Consider the following 19,246-nt stretch of genomic DNA (forward strand, 5'->3'; position numbering starts at 1 on the left):
TTGGTGTCCTTTAGTAGCGGTTTCTTTGCAGCAATTTGACCATGAAGGCCTGATTCACACAGTCTCCTTTGAACAGTTGATGTTGAGATGTGTCTGTTACTTGAACACTGTGAAGCATTTATTTGGGCTACAAATTCTGAGGCTCTAATGAACTAGTCCTCTGCAGCAGAGGTAACTCTGGGTCATCCTTTCCTGTGGCAGTCCTCATGAGAGCCAGTTCCATCATAGCGCTTGATGGTTTTTGCAACTGCACTTGAAGAAACTTTCAAAGTTCTTGACATTTTCCATATCGACTGACCTTCATGTCTTAAAGTAATGATGGGCTGTCATTTCTCTTTGCTTATTTGAGCTGTTCTTGCCATAATATTGACTTGGTCTTTAACCAAATAGGGCTATCTTCTGTATACCCCTTTACCATATCACAACACAACTGATTGGCTCAAACGCATTAAGATGGAATAAATTCCACAAATTAACTTTTAACAAGGCACAACTGTTAATTGAAATGCATTCCAGGTGATTACCTTATGAAGCTGGTTGAGAGAATGCCAAGAGTGTACAAAGCCTCCATGAAGGCAAAGGGTGGCTATTTGAAGAATCTCAAATATAAAATATATTTAGATTTGTTTACCACTTTTTTGGTTACTACATGATTCCATATGTGTTATTTCATATGTTTGATGTCTTCACTATTACTCTACAATGTAGAAAATAGTAAAACTTTTGACTGGTAATGTATGTTCTATTTATATCTGTAAATGAACCAATGATATCAAGCCATACCCGGCCATGATTACAGACTCCTGTGTGTGTCCTTTGACACTATATAAACTAGTGACCCGCAGTGTTTGTCATTATACCCTGATGAAGACTACTTGTCTGTCGAAACGTTGGTTATTAGGTTAATTCAAATCAAATTTGATTGGTCACATACGCGTGATTAGCAGACGTTATTGCGGGTGCAGCAAAATGCCTGTGCTTCTAGCTCTGACAGTGCAGTAATATCTAACAAGTAATATCTAACAAATTACTCAACATACCCAATACACACAAATCTAAGTAGGAATGAATTAAGACTATATACATATATGGATGAGCTATGTCAGAGTGGAATGGACTAAGATACAGTAGAATAGTATAGAATACAGTATATACGTATGAGATGAGTAATGCAAGATATGTAAACTTTATTAAGTGACTAAGATACAGTAGAAGTATAGAAAACAGTATATACATATGAGATGAGTAATGCCAGATATGTAAAATTAAATTATTGCATCTGAGCTCCTAGTGTGCGGCTCCCGTTTTCTTCTTGACGTGTTCTACTCCGCTAGCCAGCACCTCACCTAAGCAGGTGTGCGTTTATTTCACCTCCAAGTGCAATTAGTCCAACATTTTGTTAAGTTGCGGAGGCCCTGTTTTTTTAACCTGCGGCCAGAGGGAAGGAGTTTCAACCAGGATGTGGACATGAGGTTAGGGTAAGTGTTGTGGTTGAAGTTGGGGTTGAACCAGATGTGTACGTGAACCTAGGGTTTGGGTTGGGATAAGGGCTGACCTTAGCCTTATGTTCAACCCCTAGCCCAACCAAGCAGGAGGCCTTTTGCCTTTAGGTAGGCCGTCATTGTAAATAAGAATTTGTTCTTAAATGACTTGCCTAGTTAAATAAAGGTTAAATAAATACATTTAAAAACCCTAGCTCAACTCTTACCCTCACCGGCTCACCCTAATCCTAGCTGATGTCCACACCCTAGCTCTACCAATGATCTATATATACACTGGATGACCATTGTAAAACATAGTTTGGGAGCTATAGAAATTAATTTAATAATGTGTACATTTTGTTTTTGTCACGTTTATTTTGTTACAGACACCTTAATGCATATTTTTTATTAAAAACGAAATCCTTAAAGTATAATTTCCAGAAAGTTTTAATGTTATTGTTCACACTACAACAACAAAAATACTTAAATACATGTAATTTTGTCCTTGAAACCTTTCATTCAAGTACTGTAGAATTCCATTCATTCCTACGGAGGACTGCTTCTTCTGGGAAGTGCCAATATGGCAGACCAGTGGCTTCAAAGCCTCTCTCAAAGCCTGACAAAAACATAGCATCAATAATCCAGGGTTTACATACATTATTGAACCCTATCCCCAACTACAACCCTAACTTTGGTTTATCATACTTTTATCATACTTTTCTCTTTGACCCAAGGTCCAGGAGCCCAGCTCAATGTAACCACTGGGTCACCAGTGGAAAAACAATGGTCAAACGCAGCTGGAGGGTTTTAATCATTTGGAAGTTCTTCAGGATTGATTTGCTGTCCTCAGTGACCTGGTTCCAGGAGGGGAGCGGGTAAATCACAAGCTGACATTTGACCCCTGTCTTATGAGTTACGCCCTCAGATGGAAAAACACAGAAGATGTAAGAAAATACAAAGCACATCTCCACATTCACAAGAAAAACTGTTGAGCAACATTTGGTGTTGCTTGTAGTGTTTAGGTGTTGACTGAAATGTATTATGATTTGTATGGAAGGAGACTGTGTGTGTGTGTGTGTGTGTGTGTGTGAGTGTGTGTGTGTGTGTGTGTCACAAGGCTTAATTTGTATTCAGATCATCATCCTGAACATCAGGACCTCATTTTCCTCCTTCACACTCCTGTGGTCTAATGACGCCTGCCAACATAGACACACGTTCTGCTCTCTTCCTCACAACACACACACACACACACACACACACACACACACACACACACACACACACACACACACACACACACACACACACACACACACACACACACTTTCTATTCAACCAACTCAAATAAATGTACTCTATTTCTTGCTACATACACATACACTCACATGAATATTGTTCACCTAATACCTATTTTTTACTTAAAAATTGCACTGTTGGTTACACTTCCTCCCTCACACATGAATATACAGCGTATCTGACACACTGACACACCCCGCACCTCCTCATCAACATGTACACAAACACAACATTCACACTGTTTGTAGTAGGGATAATGATTTCCTCCCTCCTTCTCCAGTAGGAAGGCCCGGCCATGCCAGATCAAGGCTTATTGATTAAACAGACAACTCTTTAATCTGTTACAGTACCCGATACCATTAGGGACAGTTTGAATTTTAATTGGGGGAGGGCTGGTCCAACATCAAGGTATCCTAAACCCTCCCCTTGTACTTAAAAAAAAATTGCAGACCGTCCCCCTCATAGAGTTAAATGTAAATAATGTTTACGGCCATAAATAACAATAACTGTAGCGACCCTGTGTTAAGAAACATGGACACGACTGCCACTTCAGCATACTTTTGTGGCGCAGTCGATGACATGCAGGGCTATGGGCCAGAAGGTTCGCCGACCACCACGGACGAGCTCAGTCTCCTGTCTGTTTCATCAGGCCTATAGTACGATCAGTGCCGGCTGCAGAAAATGATTAGCTAGGGGGAAGTCAGACTTTCAACATTTTGATGCAATATTGATAATGATATAAAATATATGCAACAAATTTTCCACCAACAGGTTTCTGTGCCACTGCACCACACAACCAATGAACAATGAATACCAACTTCGGGCGCTTCAATATCATGGTTTGCGCTTTCAACACCACAATAAATACACTATGTCAATCTCGACAAACATAAAATACAAATAAAAGACAGAGATAGAGTGGGGTTTGTCAGACCATGAGGCATCCCGAAAATCGGTCTTCTCACAAAATCGTCTGTAACGTTGGTTTCGCCTACAAACTATTATGACCCCTCTATGGAAAGATGAGACCCTCACGAACTCGGAGGTGTCTCCGTTTTGCTCTACGACCCCCACAAGCATCTTGGGATTTGTCTGAACTCTCTCACGAACACGTACATGTCAGTTGTTTTGCTCTAGGATGCACACAGGCCTCACAAGACTCAGTTGTACCAGTTGAAAACATAATTGGAAGTGTTTATGGAGACTGTTTAGTGACAAAAATAAGGGGTTAAATACATGTAAAAAATTAAAATGTTTCCTGGTATTTTTTACATATTTTTTCATACTTAAAGGGGTCTTAAAATTCAAAATCAAATAGCAAAATGATCCTTGGTATGGCCTTCTTAAAATGATTCCATATAGCTCTATTTCTATTGATTAAATGGTCACGGCACAGTTTGGATTGATTGATTAATTTAATTTGTCAATACATTTTTTAAATATATATATATATACACAGTACAAAATGTTTTTCAATGACCGGGATTGCACAATAAAGTCGAGGACTTATTTCGATTTTTACATAAATACATAGATACAGACACATTACAGATATACAGACAAAAAAGGTTCTACTGTTCACACATTAGCTAGCTTTTGGCATTATTTTTAACTTAATGAGTCCCATCATCACGCTGGTGTGATTTAGGACTTCTAACCCTGTTTTAAACATTGAGTGTTTGAGCTACAGACTTCATCCATTTCTTCTGCATCCATTGGTACTAACCAGTAGCAGAGTTGTGGACTCGAGGTTGACTTGCTATATATAGGATCACGTGTATGGTTTCCCGGTATTATGTTGGAGTTCCGTGTGTCTGTGTCCTATGTCTCTGTCATTTTTGTTGTGCATAATAGGAGCGTGCGTGCATTAGTGATGTTTGGGGCTGCTGGTGAACCATGATGTGCAGGCATAATCAAAGTGACACTGGACTAGCGCAGTTGCCAGAGTCTTTAAAGTGTCTATAGCTAGGTTTCCTTCCAATTGGCCACAGATTTTCATGTGAATATTCAAAAATCTGCATAAAAACAATATGCAAATTTTCCCATCAGAGTTGTTTTTCCATCAAATTGACTTGTCTGTGCACAAATAGTGCATATAAATAGTGCATATAAATAGTGCATATAAAAATTACTTTTGCGGTTAAATCCCCATGTACTGAATAAAAAATACAAGTTCAATGGGTTTCCATTGCATTTTCAACTCTAGACCTACTCATTGTTTTGTCCCAAAAAAGAAAATGGTGTTGCAGTAGCGTGTACGCCCTCTCTGGCACAGTGTGGGTATGACCCCTAAAATGCAGATACTGACCTTAAACAACTTGGGTAACTATGGGTAATGCAATGGCAAAGTGCAGTATCTACAATCTAATTGTGTTTATCCAACTTTCTTGTTATTTTTCTGTTTGATGGAAACAGTTTGAGAGTTCTAACTACATTCCAAATATATTTAATGGTTTGATGTAGCTATACGACATTTTTTGAATGTCGTATTCTTGTAACCCTCAAGCATTTTTTCACCATAAGGTAAGGACTATTTCATCACAAAGAATGTGTATGCTTGAAATATTTGACTTTGTGCAGTATCTTCAATCTAAAAGTGTTAATCGAACTTTATTTGACTTAGGGGTCAAATCAGTGGTCATGATTGATATGCATAAGAAATTACGTCATAATAAGACAATATATCAGTGCATTATAACTTATCTACCTACAACATATTTGGCTGAAGAGCAAATAAACTTTAAAGTCATTTTTGTCAGTTTTACTGTTTGCATAGCTACTGCTATTTGCCTTTGTATGGCAGAGCGGGTAACTGCAGTCAAAACACAGTGGAACAAAGCCAAAGTGCAGTAACTTCATTTACTGCTGGTTGCCTTGGTTTTTATTGGATTTTGTAGTTACTGCAAATTTCAAACTAAATATTCTCTGAAACGGAACATCACTGTACCGGGACACTATGTCACAAGATAAAACAGATACTGCAAAGTCTGATTTCAGTCGTAACTCAATTTTGACTAAAAGTGTAGTTACTGCATATTTTTTAACTAGGAAAGTCAGTTAAGAACACATTTTTATTTTCAATCACAGCCTAGCAACAGTGGGTTAACTGCCTTGTTCAGGGGTAGAACGACAGATTTTTACCTTGTCAGCTCAGGGATTTGATCCTGCAACTTTTCAGTTACTAGTCCAAGGCTCTAACCACTAGGCTACCTGCCTTTGCCTTTGTTAGGGAAGTATATTGACCTGTGTTATAGTAAAAGTCTAGCATGCGAAAAGCATAGTACATAAGGGAGGTACCAGAACACCTTGATATAGGGGAGGCATGAGAGAGGGAGGGAAAAGAGCAGCCAATTGAGCCAAGTCAGATTAAAAGCAAGCAATGGAAAAACACACGTTCACTTTATCTCAATATCCAACTGTTTGTCTTTGTACCCCCCATCGAGCCACCTAACCATCTCTTTCCACCAGAGTCATGCACACAAATTGGAATAACCAATCTCCATGGTAACCTACCATCTAGAGGAAGCGTCAGTGCACCAGTGACCTCACAGAGCCCCTTTTAGCTCCTTTCAACATTTTCCAGCTCAGCATCATCACACACAAAAAGACAGGAGCTTAGGCTACTGCATGACTCACCTACCTCACAGAGCAGCATTGTGGAGTTTATTTCACTCTGGGAACAGCACAGCCACGGCAAGGAGCTTTAAGTCATGCATTGTTATATAGACTCTATATGCAGTGTTTGGCTGTTGGGGCTTTGTGTTTGACCGCAGTTAAAGTGAAAACCTGGCTTTGTATTGTGACTAGGATCTCGTTTCCCAGATCCTTCATAGCGTTAAGATCATCGTTAGAACATTCTTGCAATGCATCTTTAGTAGACAAGCTGTGTTCCAGAGCTTTCTTTAGTAACGTGGATCTTCAAAAAAAGATCTCAGCTAAACATAGAATCAAGATGTTTATGCTGTTTGACTGTGACTGCAAATAACTTCAGAACGAAGTTCACTAGAAATACAAAGTTGCCAAAGTATTTGCAACTTTACAAACAAGTGAAGGATAAAATGATGCTGAGATGACTGCATTAAAAGATACATAGACATACATGGGCCTAGCTATATAGGCCATTTCAACCATATTGAAATCAATTTCATGTTCAATAAATTGAGATCTATTTTGTGACTAGGCTACTGTCTGTAATTTTTGACTCAACGGGTTTCATGATGTGCCCAATCTTTGATTTAGTGCATTATTATTTGGTAAGAATAGGCCAATAAGCCGCCTCAATAGCGTATTTGCAGCCATAGGTGGTAATAGCTAGCAGCAGATCCATCAAAATTGTGGAATAATTCTAATGTTAAGGTAAGATTTGAATGGAGAAAGCAGATCTGGGAGCAGCGCTGCTTTTCTTTATCAGAGGTTGTGAGTGTGGTGAAGTTCTCAGAGCCCGAGGCTTGCACTGAGTGTCAGGATAAAGATGAGTCTGACGGTAGGAGTGACATTTTGGGAAAAACTGGACCCTTGCCTTTTGGCTGATCCATTTGTGGTTTTAGGGTGGGTGAAAACAGAGTAGGATGCTGCGGAATCGGTGAAGGTAACCAGAAGTGGTCTTGTGATAATTGTTTGTGTTTCTGCTGGTCAGAGGGAGCAGACGCTCTGAGTTAAACAAGTGGGGACAAGAGATGTTTTGCTCCCAAGAAAAGGGCTCCATTGAAGGGAGTGATTACTGAGGTAGCGGGAAATATGAAAGTTGACCAGCCGAAGGGGAAGATTCCCTGTGTTTGTGATGCTTGTTGTTTGGGTGAGACGCAGACAGGGTGGCGTGAGTAGTGAAACAGAAGTCATTTTCTGTTCTTTTGAGTTTTCATTTTGAGTCTTTGCCTGTCAAAGTGAAGTTAGGGTATATAGTGCATTCGGGAAGTATTAAGACCCCTTGACTTTTCCCACATTTTGTTACGTTACAGCCTTTGTCAAACAATGGATTCAACTAATTGTTCCCCTCATCACTCTACACACAATACCCCATGACAAAGTGAAAACAGGTTTTAGACATTTTTGAAAAAATATATAAGAACATTGAAACGAGGCCCTGATCTCCATACACACAGTTAATATACAGACTCCCGACAGACCAATTGGCATTTTGTAAACTTACGGTAGCCTGGGTTGCTGGCGTGAAAGGCAGAAGTGGGACCCTACCTATCGCGCCAATAGGGTTAACCCACTTGGTGGGAATTGTAACATGGCTCATATAGCGAGGACCGCTACACTGCCCCCTCTGAACAGGTAGGCACATCCCTGCGCTTTGACTAATCTCAGCGGCCCTCACAAGTCCCGGTCGGTGCGTTCCGATGGCCCCACGGCCACCATCCCACTTCTGACACCAATGTAGTGAATGGAAGGAGCGGGAAGCGAACCCTGGTGTAAAAGGGAAACACCCTATGCATCGCGCCAATAAGGTATACCCACTTGGTGGGGATTGTAACATGGCTCATACATAGAGAGGATTGCTTCAAGACCTACACACAATCTTAAGCAGATCCTGCAGAGGGATGAGAATAGAGACGAGAGGTGATTTTGCTGTCATGTCTTCAGTCCCTCATGTCTGTGGTAATGCTTTCAGACACCTCTACACTGGCAGGAAGAGACCAGCTAAACGCAATGACACACACACAGAAATGAAGAGGACTGACAAAAACCATGGAAACCATTAGCTTTTATTGTTGTAGTTATTTTTACAAAATGTGCTATTCCCTCATATTTAAGAATGTTTTGAATGGATGCCAATGTCACCATGATCAGACTAACTATATAAAAATAATTATAACACCCCCCCCCCCCCAAAAAAATAATCAAGCAAGTCACCTTGGCATAAGGAGAATCTGTTTAGTTTAATAAAGCAGACTTTAGTGCTACCTTGTGTTCCAACAAGGCATGATATTACAGTAAAAACATGTTCACAGGAACACCGAACGGCTTCGGTTGTTCTAGACAGTCAGAGAATGTCATTATTTGATCATTAAACTATATATGAAAATAAACCTGACTAAAATGACTATGGTACATATGTAAGATCTTAATTTGATCACTTTGTTGCAGGAGAACTTTGCTGCAATGCAGGAAATGTAAAACTTGCAGTGTATTTGAAGTTTGAAATGTCCAATTACGAAAAATGTATCAGCCCCTACAAAAATATCCACTAATTGTAATCCACATAATTCCTGTTGCTGCAGGACCATCATGTTGTAGCAAACTGGCTCAAATTAAGATCCTACTTCTGTATATACTGATGGTACAGTAGTTAAATGTATTTTGTGTAATGTATGAAAAAAAAAAAGGCTCATCAGCAACAGAAAGCACTCCAAATGCAAAACCCAGTTCAGCATTAGAGGTGAGGTGGAGATGGTGAATGCCAAGACAACAGTGGAACATTAGGTTCATTCTACATAGGCAAATTGAGAAGCAAACTGGTCTGAACAGTGTTTCGTACCACTTTATAGAGCCTTTACTCTCAACTGAAATGCTATTTCAAAACAACATACAACTACAACATATCCAGCAGTCACACATAGTGGTCCCAGCTACTGCATGACACAAACACCCACTTACACATGCTTTGGAAAATATTCCCCTCAGGTCTGACATATGAAATCTCCAAAATGCTGCACCATCTGGTGTTTAAAATGTCCTCAATCTTTAAATGTTTTAATTTGACCTTCCAACTCCCTTAAGACTGTTGATAGCCAGTTGCTAGGAGCAAACTAAGAGCAGATCTCTTATTGGAGTGGATTAGTGCCTACAGGTCCACCCTGTCATTTAGACACAGTGGCCTCAGCTGTTGATATTGCACCATAGCATCTGATAGAAGAGGCTGCAGCAGGAGGAAAACCAAGGACACTAGCCTCTTGGTGTCTGCCTGGTGTGCTATAGTAAAGGAAGCCCACTAACAATAGAACAGCCACTTACTGTCTATCATTGACTAATATAATCCAATGTAGACTTTTCTCCACTGCCAAAAATATGAGATTGGATCAAATCAATGGCTCATCGTGTGGTGCCCGGTGTTTCTTACTAGCAGTGCTGTCAATCTCATTACAACGACTGAAGGCCTATGGAGGAGGGTGAGGTGGAGAGTGTGTGGAGTGAGACTGGATTATTTTGAAATCAAAAGTAGCTGAGAATAAGTAGGACCCAGGGCTCTGAGGTTTCACATCCTCCAAACCCAATCAAATCGCACCTCGCTCTCTTTTTTGTGCTTTGAAACAAACAGAAAACTAAAAACGGCTACCAAAACTCACACCAGCCACACACAAATCACCACAAATCATATTCAAGTCGATAGAACACTTAACAATCACACACATTGTATAGACGCACTGTACAGCTAAACCCGACTAAACCAAGAATCAACGTTGTCCAAGTCATTGATCGTATTAAAAAAAAAAATCCACTCGCAACTTCAAGGAGAAACACACTAGATTGTATTGGGGGAGTGATATCAGTGATATGTTACATTAGGAAAACAGTCTGTGCTTTATAAGTAAGCAGTGTTTTTGTCTTGTATTGACGACACGTTAGGAATGAATTCATCTTTGAAATGAGGGTTGAGAGCCCGTGAAGGTCATACATAGAGCAGGCCTGTCAGATGTCTTGCTGCATCTCCATGCTGTCCAGAACATCTGGCGTCGTATAGATCCAAGTGAAGAGAGATATCCATATATTATTAAAGACGTAACTATCAGTCGCATGATATGGTTCCTGTGTTGTATCTGATTGTGGTCCATTTGAGATCTTGAGCTGCAGTATGTCCGATGAGGTTGGTCCACTACTAGAGGAGTGGGGGAGCAGCTACCATGTTCAATAACTACACACAGAACAATATACACTAAGTAACACTTGATTGCAACATCTATGGAGTGTTTTAGTTAACATGTCAAAAAAGACCAAAACAAAATTCCTAATAATAATGTAAATCAACAGTAGAAGCTGGCTTTCCTAACGTTATGGGAATGTTTGGAAAACCTCACCAGGCATCAGATCATCAACGGTATAATAATTCCACCAAGATGACTCTCCCGCTCGCCAATAAGGGGTCCTGGAGCCAAAGGAGAAGCCATTTGGGACACCAAAGGTCCAAGGGATACAGGAGGAGGTTGTGCAAATTCCATTGTTGGAGAGAGGTGTTGGGCCAAATTGGATGTCAAACGAATAGATGGGTGTTTGCAATATGTCAGAGAATCCAACTACCCAACCAGAGGGTATGGAGCTAATTATATCCAGCTGATAACTTCCAGTCAATAGAATAGGTTCAAGGGATCAGATTGGAATTGGGCCCACCTCTACCCCTTTTCTTGCTTCACTGCATGTGCTGACATCACCGATTCTCCTCCCATCTGCTGTATTCTTTACGTTTGCGCTCAAACAGCCAATCAGTGGAGACACCATGCAATATTAACATGCAGCACGGCAGCCAATGAGAGACAAGCACAAAATGATGTAGGAAACATGTCAGACAGGCGCCGACTAAAACCCCTAAACAACGAAAGGCCAAGCACATCTTTTCCAGAAAAAAAAACCAACAACAAAAATAAGTTACAACTTGTCATATTTTCATCTATTAACAGTTCATATTATTAGTTCTGACTCTCTGGTCTTTGTTTCTTTATATACACTAAAGTGAGGAACAGTACAAGGCACACATTTAACGTTTTGAATTGTTACAGATATAAATAACTGACAAAAAGGAAATCAACAGGAGTAGTGTGCTCTCCTCCAGCTCGGTCCACCGTGCTTCCAACTGACAGTTATCTCCTCTTCCTCTGCAGCTATGTTTAAATTATTTCATCATTCTTCTCCTGTGTGCTTTGAGGACCACTTTGAATGTTGTGTATGTATCCATCTCTCATCCTGTCCCTAGCAACTTCAGCTGGTTGGCTCGCAGCTTGGCCCCAAAACAAGGCAACAACAAAGTCAGATGTGGCTCCATTGATGGTCAGTTCATGGTATGGTCAGGTCACGGTCGGTCCACTGTGGTCAAGTGTGAGTCAGATGGTCAGTCAGATGCTGTCTACGAAGCTGCCAGGGAACAGTCCGGTCCTGCCGTTCCTCTGGAGGGTTCCTTTGAACCAGCCGTCCTCCCTCTTCCTGTGGACAAACACTATGTCTCCCTCTTTGAGCTCCAGCTCTGCATCACTCTGAGGGGGGTAGGACACCACCACTCTGTACCTGGGGGGAGGGGGGGAATCAGAGGGGATACTGTACTGACACTTTGCAGAAGCACAGGAGATCAGAGACGCCACACACACACTTCCAGCAGAATCACAACATCAGACAGACCTTTAACAATATGTCACTGTCCTACAATATAAGAAATGCTGTACCTCTCGCATAGGATTGGCCGAGCGTCGTGCTGCTGGGAGGTGAGGGAGGAGCATGCCTGGCGAGGGGGCGGGGCGATGGGGGCACATCCGTCCAGGGGGCTGCTCTTACGGTGCGTTAACTCCGGGGCTGAGGAACAGGAGGATGAAGAGGTGGCTGCGGTAGACTCAGGCTCCACAGGGCAGGGGACTGCACGGCCATGGTTACCCACGACAACGCCAGCAGAGGAGGGAGAAGGGGTGATGTCGGGGCCCATGGCCCCATGGAAGACCTCTCCCGTAGCAGCCTGCTCTGCCTCCAGGGTGGGGGATGAGGGGGGAGAGGGGCGAGACTTCTTCTTGTTAGACAACAACTTCAGAATACCTTTCTTCTCCCTCTGAAACAAAATAACAAAACAGAGAGAAAAAGGTAAATTCACGGTGCTACTACCATGCACTTGTCTGATAATGGTGTGGGCTGCATATAGACTGTCTTACAGGAACTCACTGTGTGGACAGTCAAATCTGCATAAACATAATCCATTGTCATGGTCATTAGGGCCTGATGAGAATTTGCTCCAGACTAATCACTGTTGTGTAATGATGTCTTCAGGACTGCAGCCAGCAGAGTTTCTCTCACTCTCTAACTCAATTCCCAGGGCCGACCCGTGAAACAGACAGAGCTCTGTGTGAGAATTTGTTTCTAAAGATAAACTGGAAGGACTCCTGTGTTCAACAAAAATACTGAGCGCCTGGTATTCAAAACAAGGGCACCAGAAACTCCGGGAAAATGTGAATTATTTCACCAATCCACTGTAGCCATGTTCCACATCAGCCAAATATGCTATGCATGATAGAAGTAGCTACAGTGGCACGAAAAAGTATATGAACCCTTGGGAATTACCTGGATTTCTGCATAAATTGGTCATAAAATTTGATCTGATCTTCATCTAGGTCATAACAACAGACAAACAGTCTGCTTAAACGAATAACAAACAATTATACATTTTCATGTCTTTATTGAACACACCGTGTAAACATTCACAGTGCAGGAAAAGTATGTGAACCCTTGGATTTAATAACTGGTTGACCCTCTGGCAGCAATAACCAAACATTTGGTTATTGAATTTTACAAAACTGTTTCAGTTCAGCAATATTCTTGGGATGTCTGGTGTGAACTGCTCTCTCGAGGTCATACCACAGTATCTCAAATCGGGTTGAGGTCAGGACTCTGACTGGGCCACTCCAGAAGGCGTATTGTCTTCTGTTGAAGCCATTCTGTTGTTGATTTACTTTGGTGTTTTGGGTCGTTATCCTGTTGCATCACCCAACTTCTGTTGAGCTTCAACTGGCAGACTAACCTTCTTCTGAAAAATGTCTTGATAAACTTGGGAATTAATTTTCCCGTCGATGATAGCAAGCTGTCCAAGCCCCAACGCAGCCCCAAACCATGATGCTCCCTCCACCATACTTTACAGTTGGGATGAGGTTTTGATGTTGGTGTGCTGTGCCTTTTTTTTCCTCCACACATAGTGATACGTGTTCCTTGAAAAACAACTAAACTGTAGTTTCATCTGTCCACAGAATATTTTGCCAGTAGCGCTGTGGAACATCCAGATGCACTTTTGCAAACTTCAGACGTGCAGCAATGTTTTTTTGGACAGCAGTGGCTTCTTCCGTGGTGTCCTCCCATGAACTCCATTCTTGTTTAGTGTTTAACGTATTGTAGACTCGTCAACAGAGATGTTAGCATGTTACAGAGATTTCTGTAAGTCTTTAGCTGACACTCTAGGATTCTTCTTAACCTCATTGGGCATTCTGCACTGTGTCCTTGCAGTCATCTTTGCAGGACGGCCACTCCTAGGGAGAGTAGCAACTAGAGGTCGACCGATTAATCGGAATGGCCGATTAATTAGGGCCGATTTCAAGTTTTCATAACAATCGGAAATCGGTATTTTTGGACGACCAATTTTTTTTTAACACCTTTATTTAACTAGGCAAGTCAGTTAAGAACACATTCTATTTTCAATGACGGCCTAGGAACGGTGGGTTAACTGCCTTGTTCAGGGGCAGAATGACAGATTTTTACCTTGTCAGCTCGGGGATTCAATCTTGCAACCTTACGGTTAACTAGTCCAACGCTCTAACCACCTGCTTTACATTGCACTCCACGAGGAGCCTGCCTGTTACGCGAATGCAGTAAAAAGCCAAGGTAAGTTGCTAGCTAGCATTAAACTTATCTTATAAAAAACAATCAATCATAATCACTAGTTAACTACACATGGTTGATGATATTACTAGTTTATCTAGCCTGTCCTGCGTTGCATATAATCGCTTAGGTACGTTGCTCCAATGTGTACCTAACCATAAACATCAATGCCTTTCTTAAAATCAATACACAAGTATATATTTTAAAACCTGCATATTTAGTTAATATTGCCTGCTAACATGAATATATATTTTAACTAGCGAAAATGTGTCACTTCTCTTGCAACAGAGTCAGGGTATATGCAGCAGTTTGGGCCGCCTGGCTTGTTGCGAACTGTGAAGACTATTTCTTCCTAACAAAGACAGCCGACTTCGCCAAACGGGGGATGATTTAACAAAAGTGCATTTGCGAAAAAAGCACAATCGTTGCACGACTGTACCTAACCATAAACATCTATGCCTTTCTTAAAATCAATACACAGAAGTATATATTTTTAAACCTGCATATTTAGCTAAAAGAAATCCAGGTTAGCAGGCAATATTAACCAGGTGAAATTGTGTCACTTCTCTTGCATTCATTGCACGCAGAGTCAGGGTATATGCAACAGTTTGGGCTGCCTGGCTCGTTGCGAACTAATTTGCCAGAATTTTACGTAATTATGACATAACATTGAAGGTTGTGCAATGTAAAAGGAATATTTAGACTTAGGGATGCCACCCGTAGATAACATACGGAACGGTTCCGTATTTCACTGAAAGGAAAAAAAAACATTTTGTTATCGAGATGATAGTTTCCAGAGTCGACCATATTAAATGACCTAAGGCTCGTATTTCTGTGTGTTTATTATATTATAATTCAGTCTATGATTTGATAGAGCAGTCTGACTGAGCGGTGGTAGGCAGAGGCAGGCTCGTAAGCATTCATTCAAACAGCACTTTAGTGCGTTTTGCCAGCAGCTCTTCGCTGTGCTTCAAGCATTGCGCTGTTTATGACTTCAAGCCTATCAACTCCCAAGATTAGGCTGGTGTAACCGATGTGAAATGGCTAGCTAGTTAACCGGGTGCGCGCTAATAGCGTTTCAAACGTCACTCGCTCTGAGACTTGGAGTAGTTGTTCCCCTTGCTCTACATGGGTAACGCTGCTTCGAGGGTGGCTGTTGTCGATGTGTTCCTGGTTCAAGCCCATGTAGGAGCGAGGAGAGGGACGGAAGCTATACTGTTACACTGGCAATACTAAAGTGCCTATAAGAACATCCAATAGTCAAAGGTATATGAAATACAAATCGTATAGAGAGAAATAGTCCTATAATTCCTATAATAACTACAGCCTAAATTTTCTTACCTGGGAATATTGAAGACTCATGTTAAAAGGAACCACCAGCTTTCATATGTTCTCATGTTCTGAGCAAGGAACGTTAGCTTTCTTACATTGCACTTTTACTTTCTTCAACACTTTGTTTTTGCATTATTTAAACCAAATTGAACATGTTTCATTATTTATTTGAGTCTAAATTGATTTTATTGATGTATTATATGAAGTTAAAATAAGTGTTCATTCAGTATTGTTGTAATTTGTCGTTATTACAAAAAATATATATATACACTGCTCAAAAAAATAAAGGGAACACTTAAACAACACATCCTAGATCTGAATTAAAGAAATAATCTTATTAAATACTTTTTTCTTTACATAGTTGAATGTGCAGACAACAAAATCACACAAAAATAATCATTGGAAATCCAATTTATCAACCCATGGTGGTCTGGATTTGGAGTCACGCTCAAAATTAAAGTGGAAAACCACACTACAGGCTGATCCAACTTTGATGTAATGTCCTTAAAACAAGTCAAAATGAGTCTCAGTAGTGTGTGTGTGGCCTCCACGTGCCTGTATGATCTCCCTACAATGCCTGGGCATGCTCCTGATGAGGTGGCGGATGGTCTCCTGAGGGATCTCCTCCCAGACCTGGACTAAAGCATCCGCCAACTCCTGGACAGTCTGTGGTGCAACGTAGCGTTGGTGGATGGAGCGAGACATGATGTCCCAGATGTGCTCAATTGGATTCAGGTCTGGGGAATGGGCGGGCCAGTCCATAGCATCAATGCCTTCCTCTTGCAGGAACTGCTGACACACTCCAGCCACAAGAGGTCTAGCATTGTCTTGCATTAGGAGGAACCTAGGGCCAACCGCACCAGCATATGGTCTCACAAGGGGTCTGAGGATCTCATCTCGGTACCTAATGGCAGTCAGGCTACCTCTGGCGAGCACATGGAGGGCTGTGCGGCCCCCCAAAGAAATGCCACCCTACACCATGACTGACCCACCGCCAAACCGGTCATGCTGGAGGATGTTGCAGGCAGCAGAACGTTCTCCACGGCATCTCCAGACTCTGTCACCTCTGTCACGTGCTCAGTGTGAACCTGCTTTCATCTGTGAAGAGCACAGGGCGCCAGTGGCGAATTTGCCAATCTTGGTGTTCTCTGGCAAATGCCAAACGTCCTGCACGGTGTTGGGCTGTAAGCACAACCCCCACCTGTGGACGTCGGGCCCTCATACCACCCTCATGGAGTCTGTTTCTGACCGTTTGAGCAGACACATGCACATTTGTGGCCTGCTGGAGGTCATTTTGCAGGGCTCTGGCAGTGCTTCTCCTGCTCCTCCTTGCACAAAGGCGGAGGTAGCGGTCCTGCTGCTGGGTTGTTGCCCTCCTACAGCCTCCTCCACGTCTCCTGATGTACTGGCCTGTCTCCTGGTAGAGCCTCCATGCTCTGGACACTACGCTGACAGACACAGCAAACCTTCTTGCCACAGCTCGCATTGATGTGCCATCCTGGATGAGCTGCACTACCTGAGCCACTTGTGTGGGTTGTAGACTCCGTCTCATGCTACCACTAGAGTGAAAGCACCGCCAGCATTCAAAAGTGACCAAAACATCAGCCAGGAAGCATAGGAACTGAGAAGTGGTCTGTGGTCCCCACCTGCAGAACCACTCCTTTATTGGGGGTGTCTTGCTAATTGCCTATAATTTCCACCTGTTGTCTATTCCATTTGCACAACAGCATGTGAAATGTATTGTCAATCAGTGTTCCTTCCTAAGTGGACAGTTTGATTTCACAGAAGTGTGATTGACTTGGAGTTACATTGTGTTGTTTAAGTGTAACGATTCACTGATATGCATCGTCCCCAGTTCAAATCTTTATGGATATGGAGTGCATCGGTCTGCGGGAGCCCAAACCGTGCACCGTTTTGCGCGATGACCAATAGGTAGGCCTATTCCTGATCTGGCACATCTGCACATCACCTCCAGCATTCAAATGTTTGTAAAATGGCTAGCGCAATATTAGGCTGACCAACAGTCTATCGACCAAACAAGTCGACTAAATGGGGTCAGCTATAGTCGAAAGTGTTCTGCAGGGATGCTGGCCATGTTGACTACAATGATTCCCACAGTTGTGTTAAATTGGCTGGACGTTCTTTGGGTGGTGGACCATTCTTGATACACACAGGAAACTGTTGTGTGAAAAACCCAGCAGCATTGCAGTTCTTGACACAAACCGGTGCTCCGGCACCTACTACCATACCCCGTTCGAAGGCACTTAAATATTTTGTCTTGCCCATTCACCCTCCGAATGACACGCACACAAAAATCCATCTCTCAATTGTCTCAAAGCTTCAAAATCCTTCTTTAATGAACTTGTCTTCTCCCTTTCATCTACGTTGATTGAAATGGATTCAACAAGTGACATCAATAAGAGATCACAGCATTCACCTGGTCAGTCTGTCATGGAAAGAGCAGGTGTTAATGTTTATTATGCGATGGGGGTGAAATCCAAAGTTGTGCTATATATGAGCTCCATCAGCAGATTTGAATTTAGAATGGAAAATAAATGTTCATGCATCAAATGTCAGTGCATCGAATCGTATCAAACTGAATCGTTTCAAACTAAAACGTATCGTTCCTGTATGGTATCGGACCCCAAGTATCTAGATAGGTAATGAATCGTCTGGAAAGGGATCGATGCACATCCCTACTAGGGTGCTATTATGAATGCCCACCTTGCCATCCTTGTCCAGCCGACAGGCGAGGGAGGAGTTAGCTGACGTGGAGCTGCCGTTGCCGGGGGCGACAGGCACAGTGAGGACTGCCACTTGTCGCAAGGCATCGCCATCCAGGGACGCGGCGCTGACGTTTGGCGGGGTGAGGGAGGCGGCGGCACATCCCAGTGCCACCCCAGAGCGGACACAGCCCTGGGCAGGGTTGGAGGAGGAGGAGCAGCTCTGGGACTGGCACACTGCCAGGTAGGCTACAGATGTCTGTGACTGGATGGGCGGCACAGCAGCCGTGGGCCGGTCCTGACTGTGGCATGCAGCTGGGGGCAGAGGAGAGGCACGGGGTTAGGCCATACACACAGAACCATATGCCCCTTTCATCATATATTCACAATCACATACACTATCCTACACTGGCTACATAGAACGCATGCTTGCACCCTTCCTCTTCCCCCAGGGGACCCTACCTGTCCTGACAGCGTTGCGTGCCTGGTTAACAGTCATCTGGGACGTCATGTGCATGAGCACCTTGGCCTGTCCCGTTGTCACGTGAGCAGCCGTCACCATGCCAGCGGGTAAAGGGATGGAGAGGGCGGGGCCCGGGCAGATGGGGAGGGCCTTGTTGAAGTCAGGCCCTGGAACGATGGCCCCCAGAGGAGTGGAGGAGGGGCTGACGATGGTGACCCCTCGCCCAGCCTGGGTGCACAGAGCCAGGGGCACTTTGGGCTGGGTGCTGCCGGACATCGTCCTAATGGGACAAACAGAGGACGGGGACGAAGGGTTAGAGCTGGGAGCCTTAGGAACGCTACACATACAGAGATAATCAGAGTGTGTGTGTGTGTGTGTGTGTAATGTCTGCG

General features: G+C 42.8%; 1 protein-coding gene across 1 annotated transcript in view; it reads right to left on the reverse strand.

The window, feature by feature from the left end:
* Positions 1-8,472: 8,472 nt before the first annotated feature.
* The window catches only part of LOC106584225 (E3 ubiquitin-protein ligase SH3RF1), a 54,099-nt gene continuing 43,325 nt past the window's right edge, over positions 8,473-19,246 (reverse strand). The window contains exons 9-12 of the mRNA XM_014169269.2: positions 18,854-19,134; positions 18,393-18,706; positions 12,152-12,525; positions 8,473-11,996 (exon numbers count right to left, since the gene is read on the reverse strand). Of these exons, the coding sequence (XP_014024744.1) occupies positions 11,828-11,996; positions 12,152-12,525; positions 18,393-18,706; positions 18,854-19,134 (1,138 nt within the window). The 3' untranslated portion in view covers positions 8,473-11,827. The remainder of the gene's footprint in view (positions 11,997-12,151; positions 12,526-18,392; positions 18,707-18,853; positions 19,135-19,246) is intronic.

Source organism: Salmo salar, chromosome ssa23 (genome assembly GCF_905237065.1).
Source record: "Salmo salar chromosome ssa23, Ssal_v3.1, whole genome shotgun sequence".
NCBI classification, from domain to species: Eukaryota; Metazoa; Chordata; class Actinopteri; order Salmoniformes; family Salmonidae; genus Salmo; species Salmo salar.